At 43.3% G+C, this 25,452-nt stretch overlaps 1 protein-coding gene and 1 long non-coding RNA gene across 4 annotated transcripts in view; one reads left to right on the forward strand and one right to left on the reverse strand.

Moving 5' to 3' along the window:
• Positions 1 to 1,245: 1,245 nt before the first annotated feature.
• On the reverse strand, positions 1,246 to 2,222 carry LOC125391224 (uncharacterized). Its single transcript, XR_007229021.3, has 2 exons — positions 1,903 to 2,222; positions 1,246 to 1,387 (listed from the first exon to the last, which is right to left on the reverse strand). It is a non-coding gene; the product is annotated as an uncharacterized LOC125391224 (long non-coding RNA).
• Positions 2,223 to 2,318: 96 nt separating this feature from the next.
• The window catches only part of Mtfr1 (mitochondrial fission regulator 1), a 30,550-nt gene continuing 7,416 nt past the window's right edge, over positions 2,319 to 25,452 (forward strand). Inside the window, exons 1-4 of one of the 3 annotated variants that reach the window (XM_048420555.3) lie at positions 2,319 to 2,470; positions 12,806 to 12,946; positions 19,096 to 19,194; positions 23,909 to 24,024. In XM_048420555.3, the coding sequence (XP_048276512.1) occupies positions 12,881 to 12,946; positions 19,096 to 19,194; positions 23,909 to 24,024 (281 nt within the window). In that variant the 5' untranslated portion in view covers positions 2,319 to 2,470; positions 12,806 to 12,880. Of the gene's footprint in view, positions 2,471 to 2,536; positions 2,557 to 12,805; positions 12,947 to 17,289; positions 17,401 to 19,095; positions 19,195 to 23,908; positions 24,025 to 25,452 lie in introns of those variants that run through there. The other 2 variants (XM_048420556.3, XM_048420557.3) reach the window with 2 other exon arrangements.

The raw sequence follows: 25,452 nt of genomic DNA on the forward strand, positions 1-25,452 counted from the left end.
GCTGGAGAGATGGTTCAGCAGTTAAGAGCACCAGCTGCTCTTCCAGATGACCTGGGTTCAATCCCCAGCATCCATATTGCAGTTCACATCTGACTGAAATTCCAGTTCCAGAGGATCTGGCATCCTTATACAAACATACATGCAGGCAAAACACCAATGCATGCGAAATAAATAAGTCTAAAACAAATAAAATAAAATAAAATAAAAAGTCTGGAGTTTTTGTCAGTAATTATCTTAGTTTCTATTACTTCAATGAAACACCATGACTAAAAAAGCAAGTTGGGGAAGAAAGGATTTATTCGGCTTACACTTCCACATTGCTGTTCAGTACCAAAGGAAGTCAGGACAGGAACTTAAACAAGGCAGGGACCTGGAGGCAGGAGCTGACGCAGAGGCCACGGAGGGGTGCTACTTACTGGCTTGCTTCTCATGACTTGCTCAGTCTGCTTTCTGATAGAACCCAGGACCACCAGCCCAGGGATGGCCTCATTCACAATGGGTTGGGCCTTTCCCCATCAATCACTAATTGAGAAAATGCTTTACAGTTGGATCCTATGGAGGCATTTTCCCAATTGAGGCTCCTTCCTTTCTCATAACTCAGCTCTGACAACCAGCCAGGTCAATAATAATGTACGAGTGTTGGGTTCTAACTCTGAAAATGTGTCACAGAAATTACAGAAATGTAAGATTAGGGGGCACTGGGTGAAGAGAACACCAGGATTTTCTCTACCCTTTGCCACCACTCTGTAAAACTAAAGTTATTATAAAATATCTTTATTTCTTTCAAAAAGCAAAGTTTAAAAGTTCAAAAGCGTAAAGACTGCAGGACTTTCTCCTAGATCAGTTCCTGGTTCCACACATTCCAAACCCTCTCGTGCCTTCTTCACCACAGGATAGTTTGACAGCAGGCCCAAGTAATGTTAATAGGCCCTTTGTGTCACAGGACTGAATGAGATGGCCCAGCTAGGTCATTTTTTTTTTTTTTTTTGGGAAACGATTCCATTATCGGGAGAAACAATAACTTGTGATGAAATTGCTCAGGTTTGAGTTCTTTCGCCTTCATCCATACCTTCAAATAGCCCAGGGCCCTTCCAGGGCACTTGAGGATAAAGCAAGGTGTGAAAGTCATGGTCTTACTTTATAACATTTGATCACATATGGTGATGCTGTCTTTATCTCCCTATACAGCAGGCTCACTCAGGGTGTGGTTCAACATTTTAAAAAACAACACAAAAGAACAAAAAGTTTGTACTGTCAGAGTGGGCTCCCAAAGCCTTTATTGAAAAGGAGCTCTTGTTGAAATACAAAGCCCTAGCCAGGAGGAATTTAGGCCATCCAGGGCAAGAACACCAGCGCTCCAGGGCTCGCCCAGCTACTTCGGAATCATCTGCCAAAGAGAGGGTAGGAGAAAAGGCTAAGTGACAACAGCCGCTGCCCACCCCTACCTTTCCCCCCTTTTTTGTTTGGACTTAGGGTTTCTTTCCAGTGGCATAGGCTGGCTTTCCAGATCCTCAGGCCTCCACCTCCAAACTGCTAGGATTACAGGCACGAGTCACCACACCCAACTAGCAACAACCTTTTGAAATACCGATAGGTTTCCCCTCCATATTCACGTCTTATCGCGCCCACACACATTACCATGCTTATGGCTAATTAGGCACGGATAGGTCGTATTTTCGAGGCAAGGTTATTCGAAATCTAGAGGGTCTCAGAATAGTCATTCATTAAAAAGCACGTGCACAAACACCCTGGCCGTGGAGACCCACGCCTTTAATCCCAGAGACAGGCAGAACTCCATGAGTTCAAGGACAAGACCGGTCTACAGAGCGCGTGCTGGGACAGACCAGACAGAGAAAGCCTGTTTCGAAAGAAACCAAGCCAACCAAGCAGACAAAAGTGTACCAATTAGGCTGACTTTGAGGAGAGGAAAGGAAACTCTTCATTCCCTGAGCAGCACGGCATTCCCACTTCTCTAGAACGGACATCCGGGATGTAAGACCCGACATAAGGATCGGACAGGCGATCACAGGTCCCCACAGAGCGTGGGATGAGAAGGGCTCGACCCAGGCTAAATTAGGTCGAAGACCCATCTCCTTTCGGCGGGCCCACACTTGCGACTACACTCGGAATGTGGGTCTTCCGACGCCCTTCACGGGCGAAGTTTACCAACAAAAGTAACCCGGGCTGAAGCACTGAAGACACAAAGCACCAGCCACGCAAAAGCACACGCCCCTTACTGTGCTCCGCGCGTGCGCACAGAGGTCCGGAAAGGTAGCCGGCGCGGTTGAAGTGGGGGCAGACACGCCTTCGGCCCGCCGCTCCTGAGCCCGCCCCCAGGCCGCAACGAGCCTCTCACTGGTCAGCCTGGGCCCGGCCAGGGGCGGGGATTGGCTGATTGGCATAAGGTCCCGGGACGGCCAATCTGGAAGGCCGAGCAGCTGGGGAAGGTGCGGGCTGCGGCGCAGCGGAGGTGAGTGGGGGGCCGGGACTCGGAAAAGCGGTTGGCGACGGGGGAATGGCTGCCACCCCGAGCCGGGCAGCGACGGGAGGCCGTGTGTGAGTCAGGGAGGAGACCGGAGCGCGGCGCGGGAAGACGGCGAGCGGGAGGGAGCCCGGAACAGGGCAGCCCGCCGATTCACTCGCGCCCGGCTTGCTGAGCTCCGCGGGCCGCCGGCCTGGCTCCCATCCCCCGCCGTCGGGGCGGCTGCCCGCGCCGGCCGCCAGGCGGGGATCTCCGCAGGGCTGCGCCCTGGCTGGATCCCGGCTGGGGAGGCGGAGCGCGGCGGCCCAGGACATTCAACCTGCTTCACCTGGCCCCAGCCAGGTTCCTGACAGCGACGCTCGCCGCCCTGAACTTTCTTCCTAGGCGTGCGCAGTTTGCGTAGTAGACAGCCGCAGGCACACTAAACCCAACTTTTCCCCTGATGGCTTGTTTTGTGACTTTTCTGATGTAACCCATTCTGGCCTTCACCTAGCTGTGTATCTGAAGATGGCCTAGAAGTTCTGATCCTCCTCTCTCTACCTCCCAAGTGCAACGTTTAAGGCTTGCTTCACCACTCCCAGAAGAAAAAAAAAATATTAAGGGGTATTTTTTTTTTTTTTGACACAGGGTTGTGTTTCTTTTACTCCATAATGGAGTGGAATGGACTGTGTAGATTAGGCAGGCAGAGCTGCCTACTACAACTCTAGGTCACCCTCCTGCCTCAGCCACTACGCCCAGCTCCATAAATAACCTTTTATTGGAATCCAGTCACATTTATTTTCATAGTGTATGTGACTGCTTTTACATTACAGTGATGTAGTCACGGAGGTTGTAACATACTTAAAAGATTTACTATCTAGTTCCATAGTCCTGGCCACCGCCCCCTCCCTCCCAATCTCGATTTGAGACAAGGTCTCACTATAGAGCCCTGGCAGGCCAGCAAGTTGGTATATAGACCAGGATGGTATTGAACTTGTGGGGACTCTTTGCCTGTTTCTCTAGGGCTAGGGTTATAGATGCATACCACCATTCCTCATTCCTAGCACCATTTTTTTTCTTTTTTCTTTTTTGATAAAGGTTTCATTGTGTATTCTAGGCTAGCCACCTGTATGTTGCACAGACACCTCAAGCTCCTACTGCTTTATTTTTTTAAAGATGCAGGGATTATAGGCAAGAGCCATAAGGTGTGGTTGATTTTTTTTTTTTTTTTTTTTTTGCTTCTTAGTTTGTTTTTGATATTCCGAAAAAGGATTTCTCTGTGCAGCTTTGGCTGTCCTGGAACTTCCTCTGTGGACCAGGCTGGCCTTGAACTCACTGGGCCTCAGCTTTGGCGAGCCAGGAGAAACTCGTGTGCACCACCACTGCCCAGCTGCTTTTAAGCACTTTACAGAAATAGTCAAACTTCGTTGTATGTAATTGTAAATTGATTTTTCTTGCCTTCTTTTCAAAATAATTATTATTTTTTTTTATTGCTCTTGGGGGTGGGGGTGTGGTCAGTAGACAACATATGGTAATTGGTTCTCTCCGATCACTTAGTCTCAGGGGTCAAACTCGGGTCATATGCTTGGCAGCAGGCTCCTTTGCCCACTAAGCTGTCACTGACATTAACCCACCCTGGAAAGCAGAGTGACTAGTAAAACAGTCTAAAGTCAGTCAGCAGGGAGTGCGGCCGTACTGTTTAGGAACCAGAATATGCCGCCTTGCAAGTAGGTCCTTCATTTATGACACTTCCATTTCAGCTGTCGCACTCAAAGCCACTGTCACCAAGTAAATGGACAAATATTTCAAATTATTATTGAAATCATTTAACAGCAGCTTAGGAACTGCATTTGAGTAGCGTAAGCTAGCTGTTAAAATATAAAAGTAAGAAAATTAAGCCAAACTTGGAAATACATTTTAATACATTGTAAATAAATTTCAATATAACTGGGATTGTTTTGTTTTGTTTTTCGAGACAGGGTTTCTCTGTGTAACAGCTCTGGCCTGTCCTGGAACTAGGTCTTGTAGACCAGGCTGATCTTGAACTCACAGAGATCCTCCTGCCTCTGCTTCCTGAGTGTTGGGATTAAAGGCGTGCACCAGCACCACCCAGCATAACTGGGATTTTTAAACCTAATTTGTTCTTTTTTTAGTCAGGATCTTTCTTTGTAGCTCTGGTTGACTTGAACCTCACTATGTAGGTAAATCGAGCCTTGAATTCATGGATGATCCTGCTTTCCAAATGCTGGGATTGCAGGAACTCCCTCTGTAGACCAGGCTGGCCTCAAATTCACAGAGATCTGCCTGCCTCTGCCTCCCAAATTGTGGCATGCCCTTACAATCTCAGCTCTTGGGAGACAGACAGGAGGATTCTGGTGGCTCATAGGCCCTCCAGCGTAGCTAGTTGGTTATTCCAGGCCTGTGGGAGACCCTGCCTCAGAAAACCAAGCTGGTGAGGGATGAGAACTCTACTTTTCTATGGGCATTAGGATAAATAATTTAGAATGTATTATACTATAGGATTATGTAGGATTATCCTGGGTTAATTAAAGTGGTGGTTGTAGGTTCTTTCAGATCTGTGACTTCACTAGCGCAGGGTAGTAGGCTTGGTTTCCAGTACCATCCTTGATTTCCCTCCTATGGAGTGGGCCTCCAGTGAGTGAGCTGGTGACTGGCGAGGTAATCACTATTGTACCCTTAGGCTGTGCTGCATGTTGTTGTGGTTTGTAGGCATCCTGAGTGGGTAGGCCTGTTGGTTGTTTTTCTCCTTAGGAAACTCTCATGGTGCCTCTTGGTACCATGGAAGCTGGTCCTCAGGAAGGAGGCTTTCTGGTCACTTCCAGTCAGGGAAGAGCACACCAACTGGGTGTCCGTCCAGTCTTAAGTGGTCAGCCCTAAAATTGTATACATACAAGTAACATACAGATCGAAGCAGATTGTATTTATATGTTTAGGAACAGATGTATTAGTCAGGGTTCTCTAGAGGAACAGACCTGCTAGTACATACATTAGTACATACATACAGGGTTTATTGGAGTGGCTGTGGTCCCCGTAGTCCAGCAATGACTGTCTCCCAGCAGGAAGGTCAAGGCCTGAATTGTTCAGTCCACAAGACTGGATGTCCCAGTAGCCCCGGTCTGGTGCTGGAGTCATAGAGAGGTACCTGTCTTTGGTCCACATTGGAATCCCAAAGAAGTGGGTTCTAAAACCAGGGAAGGAATGTCTCAGCAACAGGACAGATGAACTTACCAGTGAGAGTAAGTGATAGGAGGCAAAAAAGCAAAGTTTCCTTCTGTACCTTACGTGGCCTGCAACCAGAAGGTGTGGCCCAGAGTTTGAATGAGTTTTCCCACCACAAATGATCCAACCAAGAAAATCCCACACAGGTTCTAGTCCATTACAGATGCTTAGGTTCTGCTCCATTACAGATGTGTTAGGTTGACAAGATTAGCCGTCTCACATGCACACTTAAATTTATTTATACACACACACACACACACACACACACACACACACACACACACACACACACACACATATGTGTATACATGTACCAGTGCTATGAGACAAAAAAGCAAGCTGGATGGCTCTTGGAATACAATTCCCAGAGTTGTTTTCTGGCCTTCACACATACGTATACTTGAACACACACACAATGAATTGCTATTACTAGGTAGAGAGAAATTAAAGTATCCTCTTTAGGATACCAGATTGAATCTGGTTTTGTCTAAGAGCCAGCATATAGTTTTTTCTAAATTCTAGTATTTTACTAGCTAGAATTCCTATTAATTAGTAAAAGCTATTGTAATTGTAACAAGCTTTTTTGTTTGTTTTTGTGGGGTTTTTTTTGTTTGTTTTTTGTTTTTAGACAGGGTTTCTCTGAGTAACTATCCTGGCTGTTCTGGAATTTCTGTAGACTAGGCTGGCCTCAAACTCAGAGTTCTACCTGCCTTTGCTCGCCAAGTGTTGGTATTAAAGGCATTTGCCCCCACCACCTGGCTGATTGTAACAGGTTTTAAGTGTTTCCAAATTAGATCTGTTTAAAAACTTTTGATATGAACAATATTAGCTACTTTTCTCATTGCTGTGACTGTGAATGCTTGCTAAGAAGGAGGGTACCTTCTTTTCTGCTGGGGCAAACATGGTAGCAGAGTCTTCCTACAGCTCTGGGAGCCTGGCATCCCAGAAGGTCGGACGACAGGACAAGTCATGCTGCTCCTAGCATTATTTGGTCTAGGACTCCAGCGTTGGGAAAGTGGTATTAATGTTCAAGCAGGCCTTACTGCCTCGGTTAATCCTTTCTGGAAACATCTTCTACAGACACACCCAAAGGTGCTCCTCAGTGATAGCACAGTGAGGTTGGCAATGGAAATTAGCCATCGCATGAAGTATAACACAGACATTAATATATAACAATCACAAAACATTTGTGTAATAGTCACTCAAATTAAGAAAAGAAAGTTGTCTGCATATCAGAATACACCTTGATGATTCTTCCAACTAGTAATTACCCATAGGATGCAGAGGTAGCTGCCATGACGTCTAGTATTTTCTTCTGTAATCTCTAGTTGTTTGTGGGGTATGTGCTGACGGACTTTTTTATTATTATTATTCCATTCCTGGTAGCACCAGTGCTGATGGACTTTTTATTATGATTATTATTATTCCATTCCTGTTAGCCCTAATGTATTTCTTCCGATTCCTTGAGGAATTTCATTAGGGCACTAAATTCTTACACTTATGAGGCTCTCAGAGAATCTACTTTCTCATTTATATGTTGCTTTTGTTTTTATAAAGGTCCTTACACATAGCCCAGATGGCCAAAAACTCATGGTCTTTTCTGCCTACATCTCCAAAGTACAGGGATGAAGACTGCCTCCATGCCTGGCTAAAGAACCAGCTCTTCATGTGGCTGTACTCTCCTGTCTTGATAGATCTCTAATGGGTTCAGGAACAGGATTTTCTTTTTTTTCAGTTTTCTTTTTTGCAGCTACTTGTCCTAATTGAGAGGAGAGTTTGTTTGGATATTACCTAAATCATAGAAGCAAAGTTTCTCTCTGTGTGTATACATATATACATTTTTGAGGCTAGCTCTGCATATCTAGTTGAAGCTGGTCTTGAACTCCTTCTTCTTTTTCTTAATTTTTTATTCTATTTTAATTTATTTTTTGTGTGTGCATACTTGTGGATGGGTGTGTGTCACATAGTGGAGGTCAGAGACAACTTGCAGGAGTCAGTGTTCTCCTTTGGCTGTGTGGGTCCTGGGAATCCAACATGGGTCTTTAGGCATGGCAACAGGCACCTCTGCCTCTAAGCCATCTTGTTGCCATTTCCTTGAACTCTTGATCCCCCTGCCTCAGCCTTCTTTATATTGGGGTTAGAGGATCACTACCACATCTGGCTTGATACCACTAACAGTTGAGCAACTTTTATACTTTTAGCCCTAAAAGCTGAGATAAAGTGTCTTTCCAAACTGATTAAGTCCAGTGAATGGGAAAAGCAATTTGGCCATATTGTTTTAATGTGCTAATATACAGAGAAATATATGCGCAGGAGGGTCTTGATTCTGGTTGATCAAAAGTGACGTAGAGGAGGCATAGCAAAACTGAAACAGAGAATTAGTAAGACCTAAATTAGTATTGGAGACAGGAGGGAGGTGGAATATTGACTGCAGGTTGAGAGCTGAGAGTATATTGGATTTCTGGAGTTACCTTTATGACGCTTTTCAAAGTGAAGGCAATGAAGAACATAGAGGACAACAAAGAACTGAGCAAATCGTAAGAAGTTAGGATAGCAGTGGATGGAAAGGAAGGAGCAACTGTCCAATTATTGACAATTTAGTTTAATAAACAAAATAAATAAATAATACAATTAAGTTTCTCATAATAGTAAAGACAATGAGATGATATCTGGTGAAGACGATTGATTACAGAAGATGAAAGCAAAACGGAATAACAATATAGATGCGATTTTTCTCAGGTGAAGAACATATGGACAGCAGCTTTGGGGAGGAAGTTTAGAAGTTCAGTTTAGATTTCGTTTTAAATGCAGATGGGAGAAACTAGGAAATTGTGATAGAAGTAATAAGGGTGAAGAGAGAATGCATGGACGCCATGCAGGGCGTTTCTGGTGCTGTGAGACCCGTGCAGTGACAGGGTAGAGGGGACCTGGGCATTTGCTTGGAGAGTGGGACAGAGAGACTGAGGATGCAGCAGAAGCCCAGATGCAAACAAGTATGTGTCAGGGCACTGTGAAGGGTTTACTCAGATGACTAATCACTTTGTTGTTTTATCTGCTGAGAAATGGAGGAGGAAGGTCGATTTAAGTAATAGTCCATTTTCTGCTGTCTTTACTGACTATCCAAGAAAGATAGTTGTGAAAACAATTGGCTGTTTTGGAGACTAGGAAGTGGCACCTGTTTCTGGAAAGGCACACCATCCAATGGGAACGGTGAACAGCGTGAGAGGGAAGTTGGGGAGATGGCAGGCACACAGGGTGTTGAACTGGTTCTTCTAGCCAGAAACCAACTACATTAACTAACACACCCTCCCCGCCTACCCATCATCATGGTCTGATCACCTCTTAATCCCATCTGGATGTCTGAGTATCAGGTTTTTGTTTGTTGTTTTGTTTGAGGCTGGGTCTTGTATGTAGCCTCTACTGGCTTTAAACTCAATATAGCCAGTTTTGGCATTGAACTCAAGGCGGTACTTCTGTCCAGCCACTTAGAGTACTAGAATTTTATTGCTGCTTTGGGGATTAGGTTTCTATCACAAAGTCATTGTGTGGAGCCAGGCATGGTGGCTCACATTTTAAATTCTTGTTTTATGTGTGCGTGCCTGTATTTGCACCACATGCAGTGCAGTACCCACAGAGGCCAGAAGAGGGTGACCGATCTCTGTGGAACTAGAGTTAGAGATGGTTGTCAGTAACTGCCCTGTGGGTGCTGGGAACTGAACTCATGAGCTCAGATCCTCTGCAAGAGCAGCAAGTACTCCTAACCACTGAGTGACTCTCACTTGTAATTCTGTTGCTTGGGAAGTAGAAGGAGAAGGGCAATTAGTGACTATAAGGCCAACCGGGGCTACAAGATACCTTGTCTCAAAAAGGCCCAAACCAATCAAAACAGAACAACAACAACAAAAAAATTAGAGGTAAAAATCCCTGGAGGGCCTAGTGAAACTGTGTGGATAAGTTTGAAAGAGGTAATCTGGTGAGTGTAGGAAGGGGCAGTTAGAAAGACAGGAATGTGGTAAGATAAAAAAAGCTTAGTAAACTTTGTGCAGCCCCATTGCTGAAAGTAGGATTTATGAAAGTTTAAAGTTTCAGAGAAAAAATAACTGAAAATAATGGCAAATCTGTGGTCAAGTGATCCTTGGATGTGTTGGGTCCAAGAGTGTGAGGGTGAAGACTGGTTAGGGGGAGATCACTGGGTAGGCCAGGGATGCAGCTCCATGCAGAACTGTGATAAGGTGAAAAAACGAAACTGGATTATTTGAGTGAAGGCTAGCCTGGGCTTAAATTTGTTACCCTTCTGCCTCAGCCTTCTGGATACTGGGAGTTGGGCTTGAGGTTTCTTTTTGATACTGAGGACTGAACCTGGGTTTGTGCATGTTAAAGTGCTCAGCCCTAGATTTGGGGTGTGCGAATGTGTGTTGGAGTGTGTCAATGTGTATCCAAGTTGACTTCAGATTGACTGTACAGCTGAAGATAACCCTGACTCCATCTCCCTGGTAGGTGTTACAGGAGTTCACCCACCATACCTAGATCCTAAATTTTGGTGTGTTTTTGTGTTTGTTTATTTTTGAGCTGGTGTCTTGTTATGTAATCCTGATTGGCCTGGAACTCACAAATAGACCAGACTGGCCACATTCTTACGAGTCCTGTCTCCACCTAAAGTCTAGTTTGAAGTGAGACACTCAACATTTTAACATTGCCTACATAGTAATGACTGTATAAGGAGGAAGATTGCTTCTGTCTACTCTGGTCAGCTTCAGTAGTTTGATAAATGTCTTTCTGTGCATAAGAAAAGTAAAAAGTTGAGGGTTTTTATAGAAATGAAATCATACTGCTTAGAGAGCACTGTTCTAGTGATGTGAAAACAAACCATATATGCGTAGTGTTTTATAGTATTCTGTGACTGTTCTATCAATAACCTTTAAAAGCACTGCAGAGTATGTTTTAAAACAGCAGAAGAATTCCGTTGTCGTGCAATGGTTGTATTTTACCTGCCTGTGGTGATTCACACCTACAATGCCAGCACTTGGGAAGCTGAGACAGGTGGATCCCTATGAGTTGGGAGGCCAGCCTGGTCTACATTGTGAGTTCCAGGCCAGCTTGGGCTATGTAGAAAGACAATGAAGGGCTCTGGCCGGCCCGAGCATGGCAAACATGGTGCCGACAGATTTTGCCCATTTCCCCCTTCAATTTCCTGAACCCCTTCAGAAAACCGCCTATATCCAGCTCCAGGGAATGTGCCTCCATCTTTCTCAAGCACTCACACACAGGTGCCATACAGGCATACTTGCATACAGAGGGTAAACAAAAAGATCTTAAAAACTGGGGGGGGGGGGGAGTCATTCCTTTGCTACAGCCTTTGCTTAAACCTCTCAGAGAAGTCTGTAGAAGGAGCAATATCCCAGTGGCTAGCTGGATCCCATTAAAGAGTGAACACGGGCTAGGAAGACTATATCTGTATACATCCTATTGGTTCTGATTTCTTGAGAACCCAGACCAACACAGTATTTAAAATAAAGCAATCTGGCAGTGTGCGGTAACACATACACAGAGAACTCAGGAAGCAGAGACAGGAGGATTAGAAATACAAGGGCATTCTAGTTTATGCAGTGAATTAAACCTGGTTTGAATTACATTAGACCCATCTGAAAAAAAGAATAATGCAAGCAAAAAAAAAAAAAAAAAATCCAGGGCTGGGGAAGTAGCTCAGTTGGTAATTGCAGGGACCTGCATTTAATTCCCAGAACCCAACTGAAAAAACTGAGTAGGGTAATGAATGGCTGGGAAGGGGAGATAGGCAGATCCCTGGGACTTGCAAGCCAGCCAGTACACTCTACTCAGGCAAGTTCCAGGCCAAGGAGTGGCCTTATGTTGAAAGAAGAAAAAAAAAAAGAGAGAAGAAGACACACAGCATCTGGGGATGGCACCCCAGGGTGTCTCAACACAAAAAGATGTATGTAGATAAAGTACAGTTTTCTGCTCATACTTATTAACCCTTGGAAGCCATTGATGAGTAGATGACAGAATAATAGACCATGGCACTTAGAGACAAGGAAATAATCACCACAGACGAACTCACCTCTCAAGCCTGAAAAGATGTGGAGGAACCTTAAGTATCACTGGGCAAAAGAAGCTGGGCTGAGAAGCTGCACACTGTAAGATTCCGTGAGACAGTCTGAAGGACTTTACAGGATCAGTGTGCTTAAAAGGACTCAAATTAGCTGGGCGTGGGTCCCTGAGTTCAAGACCAGCCTGGTCTACAGAGTGAGTTCGGGACAGCCAGGGCTACACAGAGAAACCATGCCTTCAGAAACCAAAAACGAGAAACTAAAATTTGTGCTTGTTTATATTGAGACAGGGTCTTGCTGTCTGGCCTAGGCTGGCAGGAAACTTTCGTTTCTTTCTGTGCCTCAGGAGCATTGGAATTAGAGGTGTATGTATACCACCACATCTGGATTTGTACATATCTATACTAAGTTATTCTAAAAGAGAAAGGTGGTAGGATGCTGTTTGTTTGTGGGCAGGACGGTACTGTAGACATTCTGTCTCCTAGGTAACCAGGTGAATGGCTTTCATTCACACCCACAACTACCTGTCTGCTGTGTATGCTAACTGTCATGTAGGTTTGAATTAGCATTTCTATCAGGCATCCTCCAAATTACAAAGAAGGAGCAACACCATCCTGACCCTTTGTTAGGTTGCAGCGTGACCATCCTCAGGTGGGGCCTATCTTTTTAGAGCCTGGCTGCCACACCATATGGAAATACAGGCCTACATGAGACATGCAGCATGATCTCACCGTTACATGTGCTTGCGACATCTCAGGCCTATTTTACTATTGGTTTTTTGTAATTTTTGTTTTGGAGACAGGGTCTCTAGGTAGCCTTGGCTATTCTGAAACTGTTGACCAGGCTGGTCTCCTCGAGCACTGGGATTAAAGGTGTGTGCTAACATGTAGGAACACTGAGAATGAGTGAATTTTTCTCTGATTTACACATTAGGTTTTGAGGTGTTGTATTTTAAACTGACTTTGTGAGACATGTAAACAGTAGAAATTCTAAATAAAAGTCTCTCCTTAGTACTCAGTATTTGCATTGAAAATTTCAGTGTGCTGTATGGACCATGTGCTGCTATGGAGACCTGAAGCACTTGAACTACAGGCTGGGAAGACGCAGACACTAGATGCTGGGCTGGATTAAGAGCCTGCTGAGGATGGTGGTTCAGCGAGCTGGGGTCAGCATGCAGTCGGTGAGTGCTCACAGTCCACTAAACATCCAGACGTTTCCATGCTCTGAGGCTTTCCTGAGAAAATGATGTAAATTTTACCAACATTTAAATGTATTGTTTGTGGTCTGTGATTTGATTACTCTTAAATCGCAGGAGTGGGTCTGTCCGCGGCACAGTGAGGCAGTAGCTGTCCAGGTTATGCTCAGAACTCATTGTTGTAGTTACATGACCGCAAAACAATGCATTCGTTAATGAAGAAAAGGATTAAATCTGTAGAGAATCACTGATTGTTTGGCTCACAATTTGTAACTTTGTTTTTAGATTAATATTAAATATTACAAGTAAATGATAAAGCATGTTTTCCTAAAATGTAACAGTAGCTAGAGAGAAAATGTAGCCTATTATATAGTTCTATGCCATAGATTTTTTTTAAAGAAAAAAAGATAATATTTATTTTGTAGAGGTTATGATTTTATTTTTTAAGATATTCAAGTTCTCATTTTGTAGCCCAGACTGGAAGTTAATTGTGTAGGCCAGGTTGGCATCAAATTTGGAGATTTTCATCTCTGAATAAGAATACTTGCCGGTATAGTTAGCCATGGATTAGATGGCAGTCTGTCTGGATAGTGCACCAAGGGGATAAAGAAAGGACAGACACAGGTACAGTGAAGCGGGGATCAGGTGATTAACATGCATTGTGTATTTTCTCAAGGACTTGGCATGCCAATAAATGCGATTTCATTCTTGAGAGTGTCAAGAAGCCCAAACTGTCCTCATACTATACCTGTTTTATCTGCATCCTCACTGTTTAAACATTTAAAACTTGCATTCAATGTACATGTGTATAAATAAGCACAGGAGGTACTTCAGGAGCTGGTTCTTCCATTATGTGGGTTTGGATGGAACTCAGCCCATCAGTCGGTACCAAGTGTATTTACTGTCTGTGTCTCTCTGAAGATGAGCGTGTGGTGTGTGTGCTTATTTGCTGCATTGGACCTTGGACCTAGGGCCTGACACATGCCAAACTCTTTGTGTGATGTGTGTATGTGGGTAAATACCATGGCACATGTTGGAGGTCAAACAAGTTGTGGGTTTCAGGGATCAAACTCAAGCTGCCAATCTTGGGCACGCCCCTTTGATTGTTGAGTCATTGCAGCGGCAACTCCCTGTCCCTTAAAAAGAGTGTTATATTGTCTCACAAAGCTGCTCAGGCTGACCTTGAACTTGCAATTGTGCTTCCTTAGCTGCCTGAGTAATTGGGATTACAGGTCCTGTCACCAGGCCTGATTTAGCTGTTTTACTGTAGACATCAGCCATGCTGTCAACAGCCATCCACGATTAGTTTTGTATGCCAGGACTCAGTTCCCATGGCTTTTGCATAGACCGAGCATTCCGACCATTTCTCGTTCGTATGAGAAACTGAACTTCACAGCCTTGCTGCCTCTTTCAGTTCCTGAGGTAGAACCCAGTTCTGAGTCCACAATCCTTCCTCTTTTTAGTGTACTTTGGTACTTATAAAAGAAATGGAAGAAAATCTTAGAAATCCCTTAACTCATTGACTATGCACAGGCTCATGAAATAGTGTCCATTTTTTAGATGAGAAAATAGAAATGTAAAAGATAATTATTTGTACTTTTTGTAGACAATCAGTTGGCAGACCCTGCTTTTAAAGTCAAGGCTTTATGCTGCTCTAGGCCTTACTGGCTCTTCACTGCTCCTCACTGCCATCCACTTTGCTTCAGTTTTCCTTCCCTTCCCTTCTTCCCTTCCTCCCTTTCTCCTTCCCTCTTTTCCTTCCACTTTTTGGAACAGGGCCTCACTGTGTAACTGGCTGGCCTTGAACTCACAAGAGATCTACCTGTTTGCCTCTCTTGAATACTGGGATTAAAGGTATGGCTCATAAAGCCTGGCTCAATTTATTTTTGTTATGTTTTGTTTTGTGTGTATTGGTGTTTTGTCTGCATGTATGTCTGTACATCACTCTGTGCTTAATGCCAAGGAGAGCAGAAGAAGTATCAGATCCCCCAGAACTGGAGTTAGAGACTCCAGACTGGAGTTTGTGAGCCTCCATGTGAGTGCTGGGAATTAACCCAGGTCCCTGAAAGAACAGCTGATTCTGTTAACTGATGATGTTAACCGTCTTTCCAGCCCCTCAACATTTTTAAAAACATTTATTTGTGTGTGTGTGTGTACACCACAGCATGTGTATTATAATTATAGAGGACAACCCTAACTGGAGAAAGGAAAGAGACAAACTCCAGCCAGCAAGATGGCGCAGCAGGTGAAGACACTTAGTGCCAAGCCTGATGACCTGAGTTGTATCCTTGGAACCCACAGAGTGGGTGAAAGTCTTGCACGTCTCCTTGTTTGTACTTAAAACATCCATAATGCTTGAATTTTTCTCAGTCCTGTATGTTTGTCCTTAAGTAGAAATTTCAAAATTTGTGTATATATTTAGACTTTTTTGAAATAGTCCTAACTGTTTAGGACTATTAATAGTGAAATAGCCCATGCTGAACATGAACTCAGAATCCCCTGTCTCAATCTCCAGAATCTCCATGCCTAGATTCAAATATGACTGGACCTGGTTCCAGCAATGTATGTTTGAAAAGTTATAGGCAATATGTAATTTGTATTACCAATCTATTAATACATATTATTTCTGTTTCATTTTGTTCTTTAGAGGAGGAGTATAAATGAGTAAATGGGTAAGGCTAGGATAGCTGAGAGAAGACCGTTCTTTAGTTAGGGATTCTCCTATCATACATGTGTATGGTGTTTGTGTGTGTGCGCGCGTGTATGTGTGTGTGTGTGTGCGCGCGCACATGCATGCATGTATCTGGGCGGTTGCATGCTAGCACACTTTTATCTTTCCTTGGCTCCTTTGGAATTTGGAATATATATTTATTGAATTTCCTTAAACATTGTGATTAAAAGTGTAGGTATCCCCCAAAATTTTACATCACATGTTGATTTACAAGTAATTTCAGGGATTTGAGACTCAAACTATATCATTGTTTGAAGAAAATACTAGAATGAAGCTTATTGTTTGACTATATACTTTCTTTTGTTTTTTGTTTTTGTTTTTTGAGACAGGGTTTCTCTGTAGCTTTAGTTCCTCCCCTGGAAGTAACTTTTGTAGACCAGGCTGACCTCAAATTCACAGAAATCCGCCGGCCTCTGCCTCCCAAGTGCTGGGATTAAAGGCATGCGCTACCACTGCCTGGCTTATAAACTTTCTTTATTTAATAGCATGGATTAGTTTCTAATGGATTCCTATATTGAGCCAGGGACAGATGACAGCTTGAGATTCTAGCTCGGAATGTCAGCGCTTCCACAGTAGTATTTCACGTTGTGAAAGAACAAGCCTCTCCCCGCTGTGTCTTTCCTGCTGCCGTCACTTTCAGATGGTGCTGCTAGATGTTAGAGATTGTCATATAAGACACAGGCATGCACAGGTACACAGAGAGTGGATTATTTTAATTTGTAGATAAAGCAGTGTATAGTTTCTCAGAAGTGGATTGAATTGTCTTTAATTAGATCAAATGTCCTGGTAATGCCAGTTTTCTCCCTGCTTTCTCTTGCATCTGGGAAAAGTTTGATGATAGTTTCTCTTTAGCGTCTGCCCTTCTCCAAACCAGGATACTGACAAGCACAATTCAGCCACAAGGTAGGGTAGCAAATGCACTTGGGTCCTGCAGCCTGCAGTGCACAGATGGCGCCTTTTCGGTACCATCTGGTACCATTTCCTCCCAGCCACTTAGAGTTTCTTTCCCACTGTGCAGGCTGTATTAAAAAAAAAAAAAAAAAAAAAAGATAAGGGCCTGCCACCAGACTTCCTAGAAGTTAGCTGCTCCTTCCTTTCATTCCTTACCGTCTAATGGAGGCTGTGGCTCTTCTAAACATCCCAGCCATTATTACTTAGACCCTTGCTTCATTCTGTTGTCATATGAAGTGCTGGGCAGTTCACAAGGATCAGAAGAGCAGCATTGTTAGTCTACTATGTGTGCTAAAAAAATAGTAACACAAAGCAGTCTGTGCTAACTCAGTAGGCAGAACCCAAACAGTTTACTTATTCCTTATAATTAAAAGCTGAATCACTGGCCACTTCTCTTCCCGAAAGCACCTGGCCTTCTTTGCCCCTGGTGTTGAACAGATGGGAAGATGCTGGTGAGGGTTGCTGGAAGCTGGCAGAAGCTCTGGCTGCTGACCTGGGCAGGTCCTCTTGGAGTTTTTCTTTGTGAACTTTTTGTCCTCTTTCTCTAGGCAGGGCCTTGTTTCCTGGAGAGTTGGGGGTTCACTTCGGACTGGGTAATTGTCACATTATGATGCACAAATAACATTCCATTTCTCCTACATCATAGTAGAGCTTTGGCCCCAGGACTAAATGGAAGATTGGAAATGACTGAGTGGTGTGGTTACCATTGCCCTATGGGTTTTGTTTTAAAAGATCAAGACCTATTACAATGTACAAGGTAAAAAGTTAGCGCGATGACTGTCTTATAGTGACTATTGTTTCTTGATTGGTGATTCTTTCGTTGCTCTGAGAGCTGTGGGAACTGTATCCTCTCAGAAGTTCTGGTCCTGGTGGACTGAAGACTGCTACTGGCCCTCTATCTAGTCCTTGGTGCATTGACATGTACTTGAAAGCTTGGGTAGCTTTACTTCTTAAATTCTTTGTGTTACTTAATTCATATTTTAGTTGTCTGCTGACCCAGATTTCCAAGTTGTGCTGTTAAGTTTTTGTTACATTTATAAAGAATTCCAGGTTTTGTTGGCTCTTACAGCCAATTTTCTGGAATTCCCCAGGTAAAAGTTAGTGAAACCAGGAGCATATATGATAGAAAAGCTTTAAAAATGTGAGGCAGATGCCTAAGGGGGTACCATATGTACCCTACAAACCTCACTTTGACTCATACATATTAGTGTACTAAATTGGATTTGATTGTTAAATTTGAGAATTTAAACTGTTTCTGTAAGTGTTTCTCATATGCTGTACATGCGTAGAGATTGGTGTGAGGTCTAGTTTGGGTTAGTGATAGCAGCCACAGTAAGTGGGAACCAGCGCTGGGCATAAAGTTTCCTTCGGTTCATTAGTTAGTATTCATTATTACACTAGTATATTTGCGTAATTTTATTCTTTAAATTAGAATTTTGGCAGACCTTAAAAAGAGAACTATCCATTTTTATCTTTCTGATTGGTATTTAATTTATTTATTATTAAGAGGTAATCGAATATGAAAGTTTGAATAAAGGTTTTTTTTAAAAAAATTGCTCTTAGTACCATGCTGCATTCTGTACCTCTCCATCTAGGCTTTCAGATGGAGCACTCAGCACGTTAGAGGCGACATTTCTGTGCAGTCTTGCAGTGTGGTCTAGGGCGCTGCATTCGCTCACAGAACGTAGCCCTCATTATGGCAGCTCCTAACTCACATAGCATTTTCATAGACCTTAAAGACAGGGCCCTTGCAGAAGGAGCGACTGTGGCTTTATCTCTCCCCACTGATGTTTGTTTTGGTCTGTCACTTGTGTGTAGCAGATGACATTCATCACAAAATCACTCCTCAGGCTTCATGCTGATTCTGGATTTAATTTGAAAAATCACCATAGCAAAAGTGGCTCACATTTCCAAAGTCTTGATTTTTTAAAATTCTAAAACTAAAAATATGATAGGTATAGTAGCATTTCCTCTGTAGAATCATAAGAAATTAGTTTATACTCCCAATACAGTATTATTTTAAGTTTGCTCGAGGATATTATTGGCTGCTGAGATGGCTCCACAGGTCTCTACTCTTGCTGCCCAAGGGTGACAACCTGAGTCTGATCCCCAGAAGTCACGGAAAGTATCAAGAGAGGAGACTCAGCAGAGCTGTTCTCCGACCTCCACATGCAAGCCAAGTCACAGACATCTGAGCACGCGCGCGCGCACACGCACACAAATACTACTCTATTTCTGTACATATATTAAGCTTTATCACTTTAATACCAAGCGTCTGTTTGTCTAGATATCTAGTCTTTCAATTTTGAATTGAGAAATGCTAGCTTATTTTCTAGAACACTTAGAACATTCTGATATTGTGATCAATGTGTTAGCATGCACTCAGTAGCCAGTGTATTGTGTTAACAGTTCGAGAAGTTTTGTAAATGTTTGGTTTTCCCTATTTCCTTAGGTACTTTGGTCTGGAAAACCATATGGTTCGTCTCGAAGTATCGTAAGGAAGATTGGTACCAACTTGTCTCTAATTCAGTGTCCAAGAGTTCAGTTTCAGGTAGGTACTGTGTCTTGTGTTTTTCAGATTTTCATGGTAATATGGGCCTTGGAAATGTGCATGGACAAGGTGCTTTGGAAGTACTGACTTGTTTTTGAGGCTTTCTCCTATTAATAAATCTGAAACAGAGGATTAGCAGTGAGGCCTTTCTAATTTTAGTTCTTCTGAAGTGCTTATTCCGGATCTTCATTTATCCTCCTTGAGATGCCTAGGGGAAGCTCGGGAAACTGTGAGAAGACAGGTGGTAATTCCCAGGTGACCTTGAACCTATTTGGCCTTTGGGTGGTTATCTAATATAATGGATACCTTAGCTATGGGGCTCTAAAGAAGTCTTTTTTTTGTGGTGGTTAGGCTGGACCTGAGGGCTTTGGTATGCTAGGTAGATACTTGACCTTTTGCACTTACAAATATTTCTTGGGCTCAGCAAGACAACAGATATGATGATTTTGATACCAGGACCCTCATGGTTGGAGTAGAAAAGAGACTCTTAAATTGTCCTCTTGTTGGCATACTCACATTGACACACACACACACACATACACACACACACACACACACACACACACACACACACACACACACACAAAGTAAATAAGTAAATGTAGAAATCATGAGTGTTTCCTTTCCGGCAATAAGTGTTCCTCACTGTAAAGGACTTGACGGTTTATGTTTTAATGGATTTCTAAATTGTATGAAGTAAAGACAGAAGAGCTGGGCATACACACCCCGGTACCCATCACTTCAGACGCTGAAGTAAAACCCGGGTTACAGGCTCGCCTGGGCTGTGTAATGATACCATGTTTCTGTAACAAAAATGGAAATAAAAAATGAGCCCTGGAATGGAAGTGCATTGTTAATGTTTTAAACTTAAGAGCACACACATGCAGGTGATCATAAATACTAATAGATAATGTACAATAACCTGGATAGGAGTTGATGGTAGGATAATGGTTAGTTTGGATTTCACTTTCTGCAACTGACAGGCCTCTGGGGTAATTCAATCTTGACTATTCTTTCTGGTAGGTAATTCTGTTCCAGACTGTTTGCTTGAATTGTGAGGAGTGGTTTTTTTTTTAGAATTAGAAAAGTTGTGTAACTACACAAGTAAAGAGTTAGATTTCCACTCTAGGTCACCCATCAGTGTGGAAGCAAAATGACTGCTTAAAGAAAATGGCCCATTTTTCTCTAACAGATTTGAAGTTTGTACTTTTTGCTAGGTGTTGATATCCTCTCTAAACAAGCACATATGTTAGTAAACCCAGGGTAAGGATTAGAATCAGAGACGTCTTCAAACCACAAAGCCATATAGCTGGAGCATAGACAGACTTAGGTAGTTACACCATGTTAGGTGTTACAGAGCAGTCCTGAGAAGAATGGTTAGTGTGTGGGTGGATGTGGACAGATATGTAAATACATCAGCCGTTTTAGAGCAGGTGTCCCCAGCCTGCTGTGTTTTGGTGTGTATAGACAGGTGTCCTGGAGGCCAGTCTACTGTGGACACTACCCATTCTGTGAAGTCCGTTTCTCAGAGCAGTTTCACCTTGTCAGGATAGGTTCACTTAGTCAACAGTGTTGTGGTAGGATTCTAAGACGTAATTGAGGTTTGGGTTACTGTTTTTCAAATTAAGAAATTCACTGAATTTCTTAAAACTTTAAAACCACAGTGTCTACTCTCCATTTTCTATATCTTCGCTCTTTAATCTTTTCGGCTAACAGTAACTTTGACAGGACAGGACCTTCCTGCGAATCGAGTAAGTCCTTTGTTTTCAGATGTCTTGTGTCGTCCTTGCATGCTCTGGCAGTGACATCCAAACCGTGCTTGAAGAGCTTGGCCTTGGTCCCCCTGCCAGTGGCCCTCTCCTCCTTGGCCTGCACTTCCCTGTGTTGTCCTGGAAACCACCTTTCCCATGTCACGCTTACAGCACTCAGTGAATGGTTCAGGTCCAACAGTACCTGAAATGGCCTTTTGAAAAGTTTGGGGTCAGTTTTCTTTTGTCTCTTAATTGAACTTGGCTTAAGTGGGGAACAGCTTGTGTTGGGGAGAATATCAGATCAAGGTGTAGAGACAGATCTTGATGCTGCCTTGCCATTTTCATATCATTGATCACATGTCATGTGTCCATATACATGGTAGAGTTTTGCAGCAATAGTTAAATAAGACTGCAAAGTAAGTCCTGGGAGGTGTTATATTTTTGGGTTTTTTTTTTTTTTTTGCTTTTACACTTTTAAAATTCTATTTGTGTGTGTGTTTGTGTATGCATGCATGCATGTTCTATGGAAGACATGTGGAGGTCAGAGGATAACTTTCAGGAGTCATCTTTTTCCTCACCACGTGAGTCTCAGGGATCAAACTCAGACATAAAATTAGAAACAATGTTTGATCCTTAATTGTCGTCATTTATATTGAAAATTAGATTTGGGTCCTTAAATGTGGCCAGTTGTTTTCCCCTGTGTTTGAAATAATGTCTGACTATATAGCCAAGACCAGATGTGAATCCATGATCCTCTTTCCTTACTGCATGCACCACCATGCGCTGACTCAAGTCTCTGTTTTCCGGTTCTTCTCCCCTTTTGTTTTTGAGACAAAGTCACACATCCCAGGCTGTGTCCCCAAACTTTATGTGTAATTGAGAATAATGACCCTCATGCTCTTCTGTCTGTGGGACACAAACGGAGGGCTTCCCAATGGTGGCAAGTACGGACCGATGAGATAGTGCGCATGCATTCGAGAACATCTACTTTTGATTTTAAGACTTTTTAAAATGGGTTTTCAAGAGAGGGTTTCTCTGTGCTTTGGAGCCTGTCCTGGAACTCACTCTTTAGACCAGGCTGGCCTGTTACGCACAGAGATTTACCTACTTCTGCCTCCCAAATGCTGGGATTAAAGGAGTGTGCCACCTGGCGATTTTAAGACCTTTTACTTTTCTATAAAAATTACAGAATTTTCAGCCTGCCTCCAAAATAAAGCATAGCTAAAGATAGAAGACGTACAGGGTCTGGTGTGTGGAGCCCTGCGTCTAAGGAAAGGGAAAGATGGTCTGAATACCGGATCTTTCTCAGTATAGCTTTCTGATGAATGCGTTAGTAAATCTCTTTGACCTTTTTGTTTCTTTTTCTTCAGTTATAAAGCTAATTGTCTTGTTTGTTTCTTTGAATTGTTTCTTTCCTTTTGCTGTAGTGGGGACTGACCTTAGGATTTTTGCATGCTAGACAAGCACCCTACAGCTGACTTCACTCCCACCCTCTCAGCTTCACTTTTAGACCCTCACCTGCAAACTTTAACTTGTTGGTCACCGGCCTTCTGACTCTGACACATAATATGAAAACTATAGCCTAATTTAATTCAGTTATATTGTTTTCCCCTCCAATACATTTTAGAATATTCTTTGTTATTTCTTTCAAGATAGTTTTTCTTCATCCGTAGATTTAACTTTATCCAGAGAATTCTCTTCCTTTGCTCTTTGTTTTTATAATGGTGCTAATTTAAACTTACTCCCTTGCTATTTAACACTCAGTTAAAATTTAAGAGATTTGAGGCATTTAAAATTTTTTTTTTATTGTGGCATGAGTTCTGTGAGCAGAACAGCACTGTATCAGTTGCCATTCTCGTTGCTGTGGCCAGATCCCTGGCAGAAGTAAAGGAAGAAAGGAAGGTTGTTTTTGTTCACAGTGGGGGCACTCTGGCATGTCCAGGAGGTGGTGCTGGGCTCTCGGCTGAGGCCTTTGTCTGCAGTCGGAAAGCAGAGACTTGCTGGTACCCAGCTGGCTTCCTTCTTAGCCACATTTAGGGTAGGTCTGCCCTCCTCACTTAAACTAAGTTTAAATTGTTTTTTTTTGTTTGTCTGTTTTAAGACAGGATCACACTGTGTATCTAGGTTGGCCTTGAACTCACTGAGACCCACCCTGGCTCTGCCTGTTGAATGTTCTGGGTGATCTCAAATGCAGTCAGGTTGATAAGAATGTTAACTTATCACTAGTGCACATAGCCTTCACCACGGGGGGCTGACAGTGCTAACATCACCATCACTAGTGCACATAGACGTCACCACGGGGCTGACAGTGCCAACATCACCATTACTAGTGCACATAGACGTCACCACGGGGCTGACAGTGCCAACATCACCATCACTAGTGCACATAGACGTCACCACGGGGCTGACAGTGCCAACATCACCATCACTAGTGCACATAGACGTCACCACGGGGCTGACAGTGCCAACATCACCATTACTAGTGCACATAGACGTCACCACGGGGCTGACAGTGCCAACATCACCATCACTAGTGCACATAGACGTCACCACGGTGGGACCTGTTTGTTGACTTTGCCCTCCACATTTGCTTCACCAAATCTTTTCAGGAACAGTCGCATCCTTTTTAGTTTGCTTTGGGTGCTAGAGAGCTCGGCCTCGAGGATGCCATGAAAGTGTCCTGCTAAGCTACACTCCTAGCTCTGAATCAGATTTCTAAACTTAGACTCTAAACTTTTTCTCAAGCTTTTGGATGAACAAAATGAAAGATTTATGGTCTAAGAACTGGCTAATGTTAGGTTATAACCCCGAGGTTATGAAGCACCGTTTGGTAGCATATGCTGTGAATAGTCAGCCTTTGATGGAGGCCTTCCTGGGAGCTACTGGGCTGACGGTATCTCTTTGGGTTTTAATTTTCTGTTAAATTGTACAGATAAAGGACTTTCTCTCTCTGTAACCTCCAGCTTACCAGCCAGGCGACAGAATGTAACCCCGCCCACCCGGGAGAGGATGTGGTGGCATCTTTTGCTGATGTCGGATGGGTAGCCACAGAAGAAGGGGAGTGTTCAACAAGACTCAGGTTGGTTTGGAAGACTGCTGGGTTGAGGTGCAGTGTCTGCTCTTTTCAAGGATTATTGGAATGCGTTAAGGTCCTGCTTTGCTGATATCTTGCCCTGCTCTTCTGTCTTGAACAGTCTTCTTTGTAGTTTATTTTCAGAATTTAGTATTTATAAAGTTCTCAGGAACATATGTCCTAAGTCCTGGTGAACCACAGAATTTCCTGCCATTCAGGAGGTTCCATTCTAGCATGAGTGGCCTAAAAGAGTATCAGTGCTAGGTAACTACAGTAGTTATGATAGTCTCATTGGAGCACAGGGGTCCATCAGATCATAGAGAATTTGTGTACTTGGAGAATGTTTCTTAAACTGTATCAAGATGAGTTGGGGTTACATGATGGGACAGAGTGTTAGAGATGTTTCTATCCATTTGGAAGCTCACAAAGAATATCATTATGCAGTCAGTCTAAGGCCATTACCAGCACATGCCCTTCACTCTTACTGGGTACCAGAGAGCAGACACAGTCTGGTAATAGCACACTGGTGCACTGGAGGAGATCCCAGGGCTACTCAGGGTTACTGATGGTGTAAAGTCTACCACGTAGGTGGAGAAAGTCCCTGCATGATGCGGGAAGTTAGCTTGACTTCTTGAAGTGAGTGCCAGCCTTACTGAGGGGTCAGCAGGAGATGAACAGATGGGAAGGCTGTTTCTCAAAGGGTGAAGATCTTGTTTAAAAATCAGCTTGAGACACCTGAGACCATCTCAAAATAAAACCAAGAGTGGCTTCTCTTTACATCAAAGAAGAATGATAATTGTCCTAGCTAAGGATACTATTGTCAGGAAACACTATGAACCAAAAGTAACTTGGGGAGGAAAGGGTTTATTTCATTCACAGTTGCACAGAACAGTTCATCACCAAAAGCAGCAAGGGCAGGATCCTGGAGGCAGGAGCTGGTACAGAAGCCATGGAGAGCGCTACTTCCTGCTTGTTTCCCAAGGCTTGCTCAGCCTGCTTTCTTATAGAGCCCAGGACCACCAGCCCAGCAATGGTCCCACCATATGGGCTGGGCCATCCTCCATCAATCCCTAATTAAGAAAATACCCAAAAGGCTTGTCTGTGTATAGCCAGTCTGGAGCAGTGGTTCTCAGGCTGTGGGCCACGGCCCCCTTGTAGGCTGAACAGCCTTTCACGGGGTTGTCTAAGACCGCTGGAGAACACAGATGTTTACATTATTATTCAAAAACAGTAGCAAAATTAGTTATGAAGTAGCAACAAAAGCAACTTTATGGTTGTGGGTCACCACAGCATGAGGAACTGTATTAAAGGGTCTCAGCATTAGGAAGGTTGAGAACCACTGTTGTTTCTGGAGGCATTTTCTCAAGTGATATTCCCTCCTCTCAGATGACTCCAGCTGCATCAAGTCGACATAAAACAAACTGGCACAGTAAC

The sequence above is a fragment of the Myodes glareolus genome, chromosome 16 (assembly GCF_982192425.1).
Source record: "Myodes glareolus chromosome 16, mMyoGla1.1, whole genome shotgun sequence".
Classification (NCBI taxonomy): domain Eukaryota; kingdom Metazoa; phylum Chordata; class Mammalia; order Rodentia; family Cricetidae; genus Myodes; species Myodes glareolus.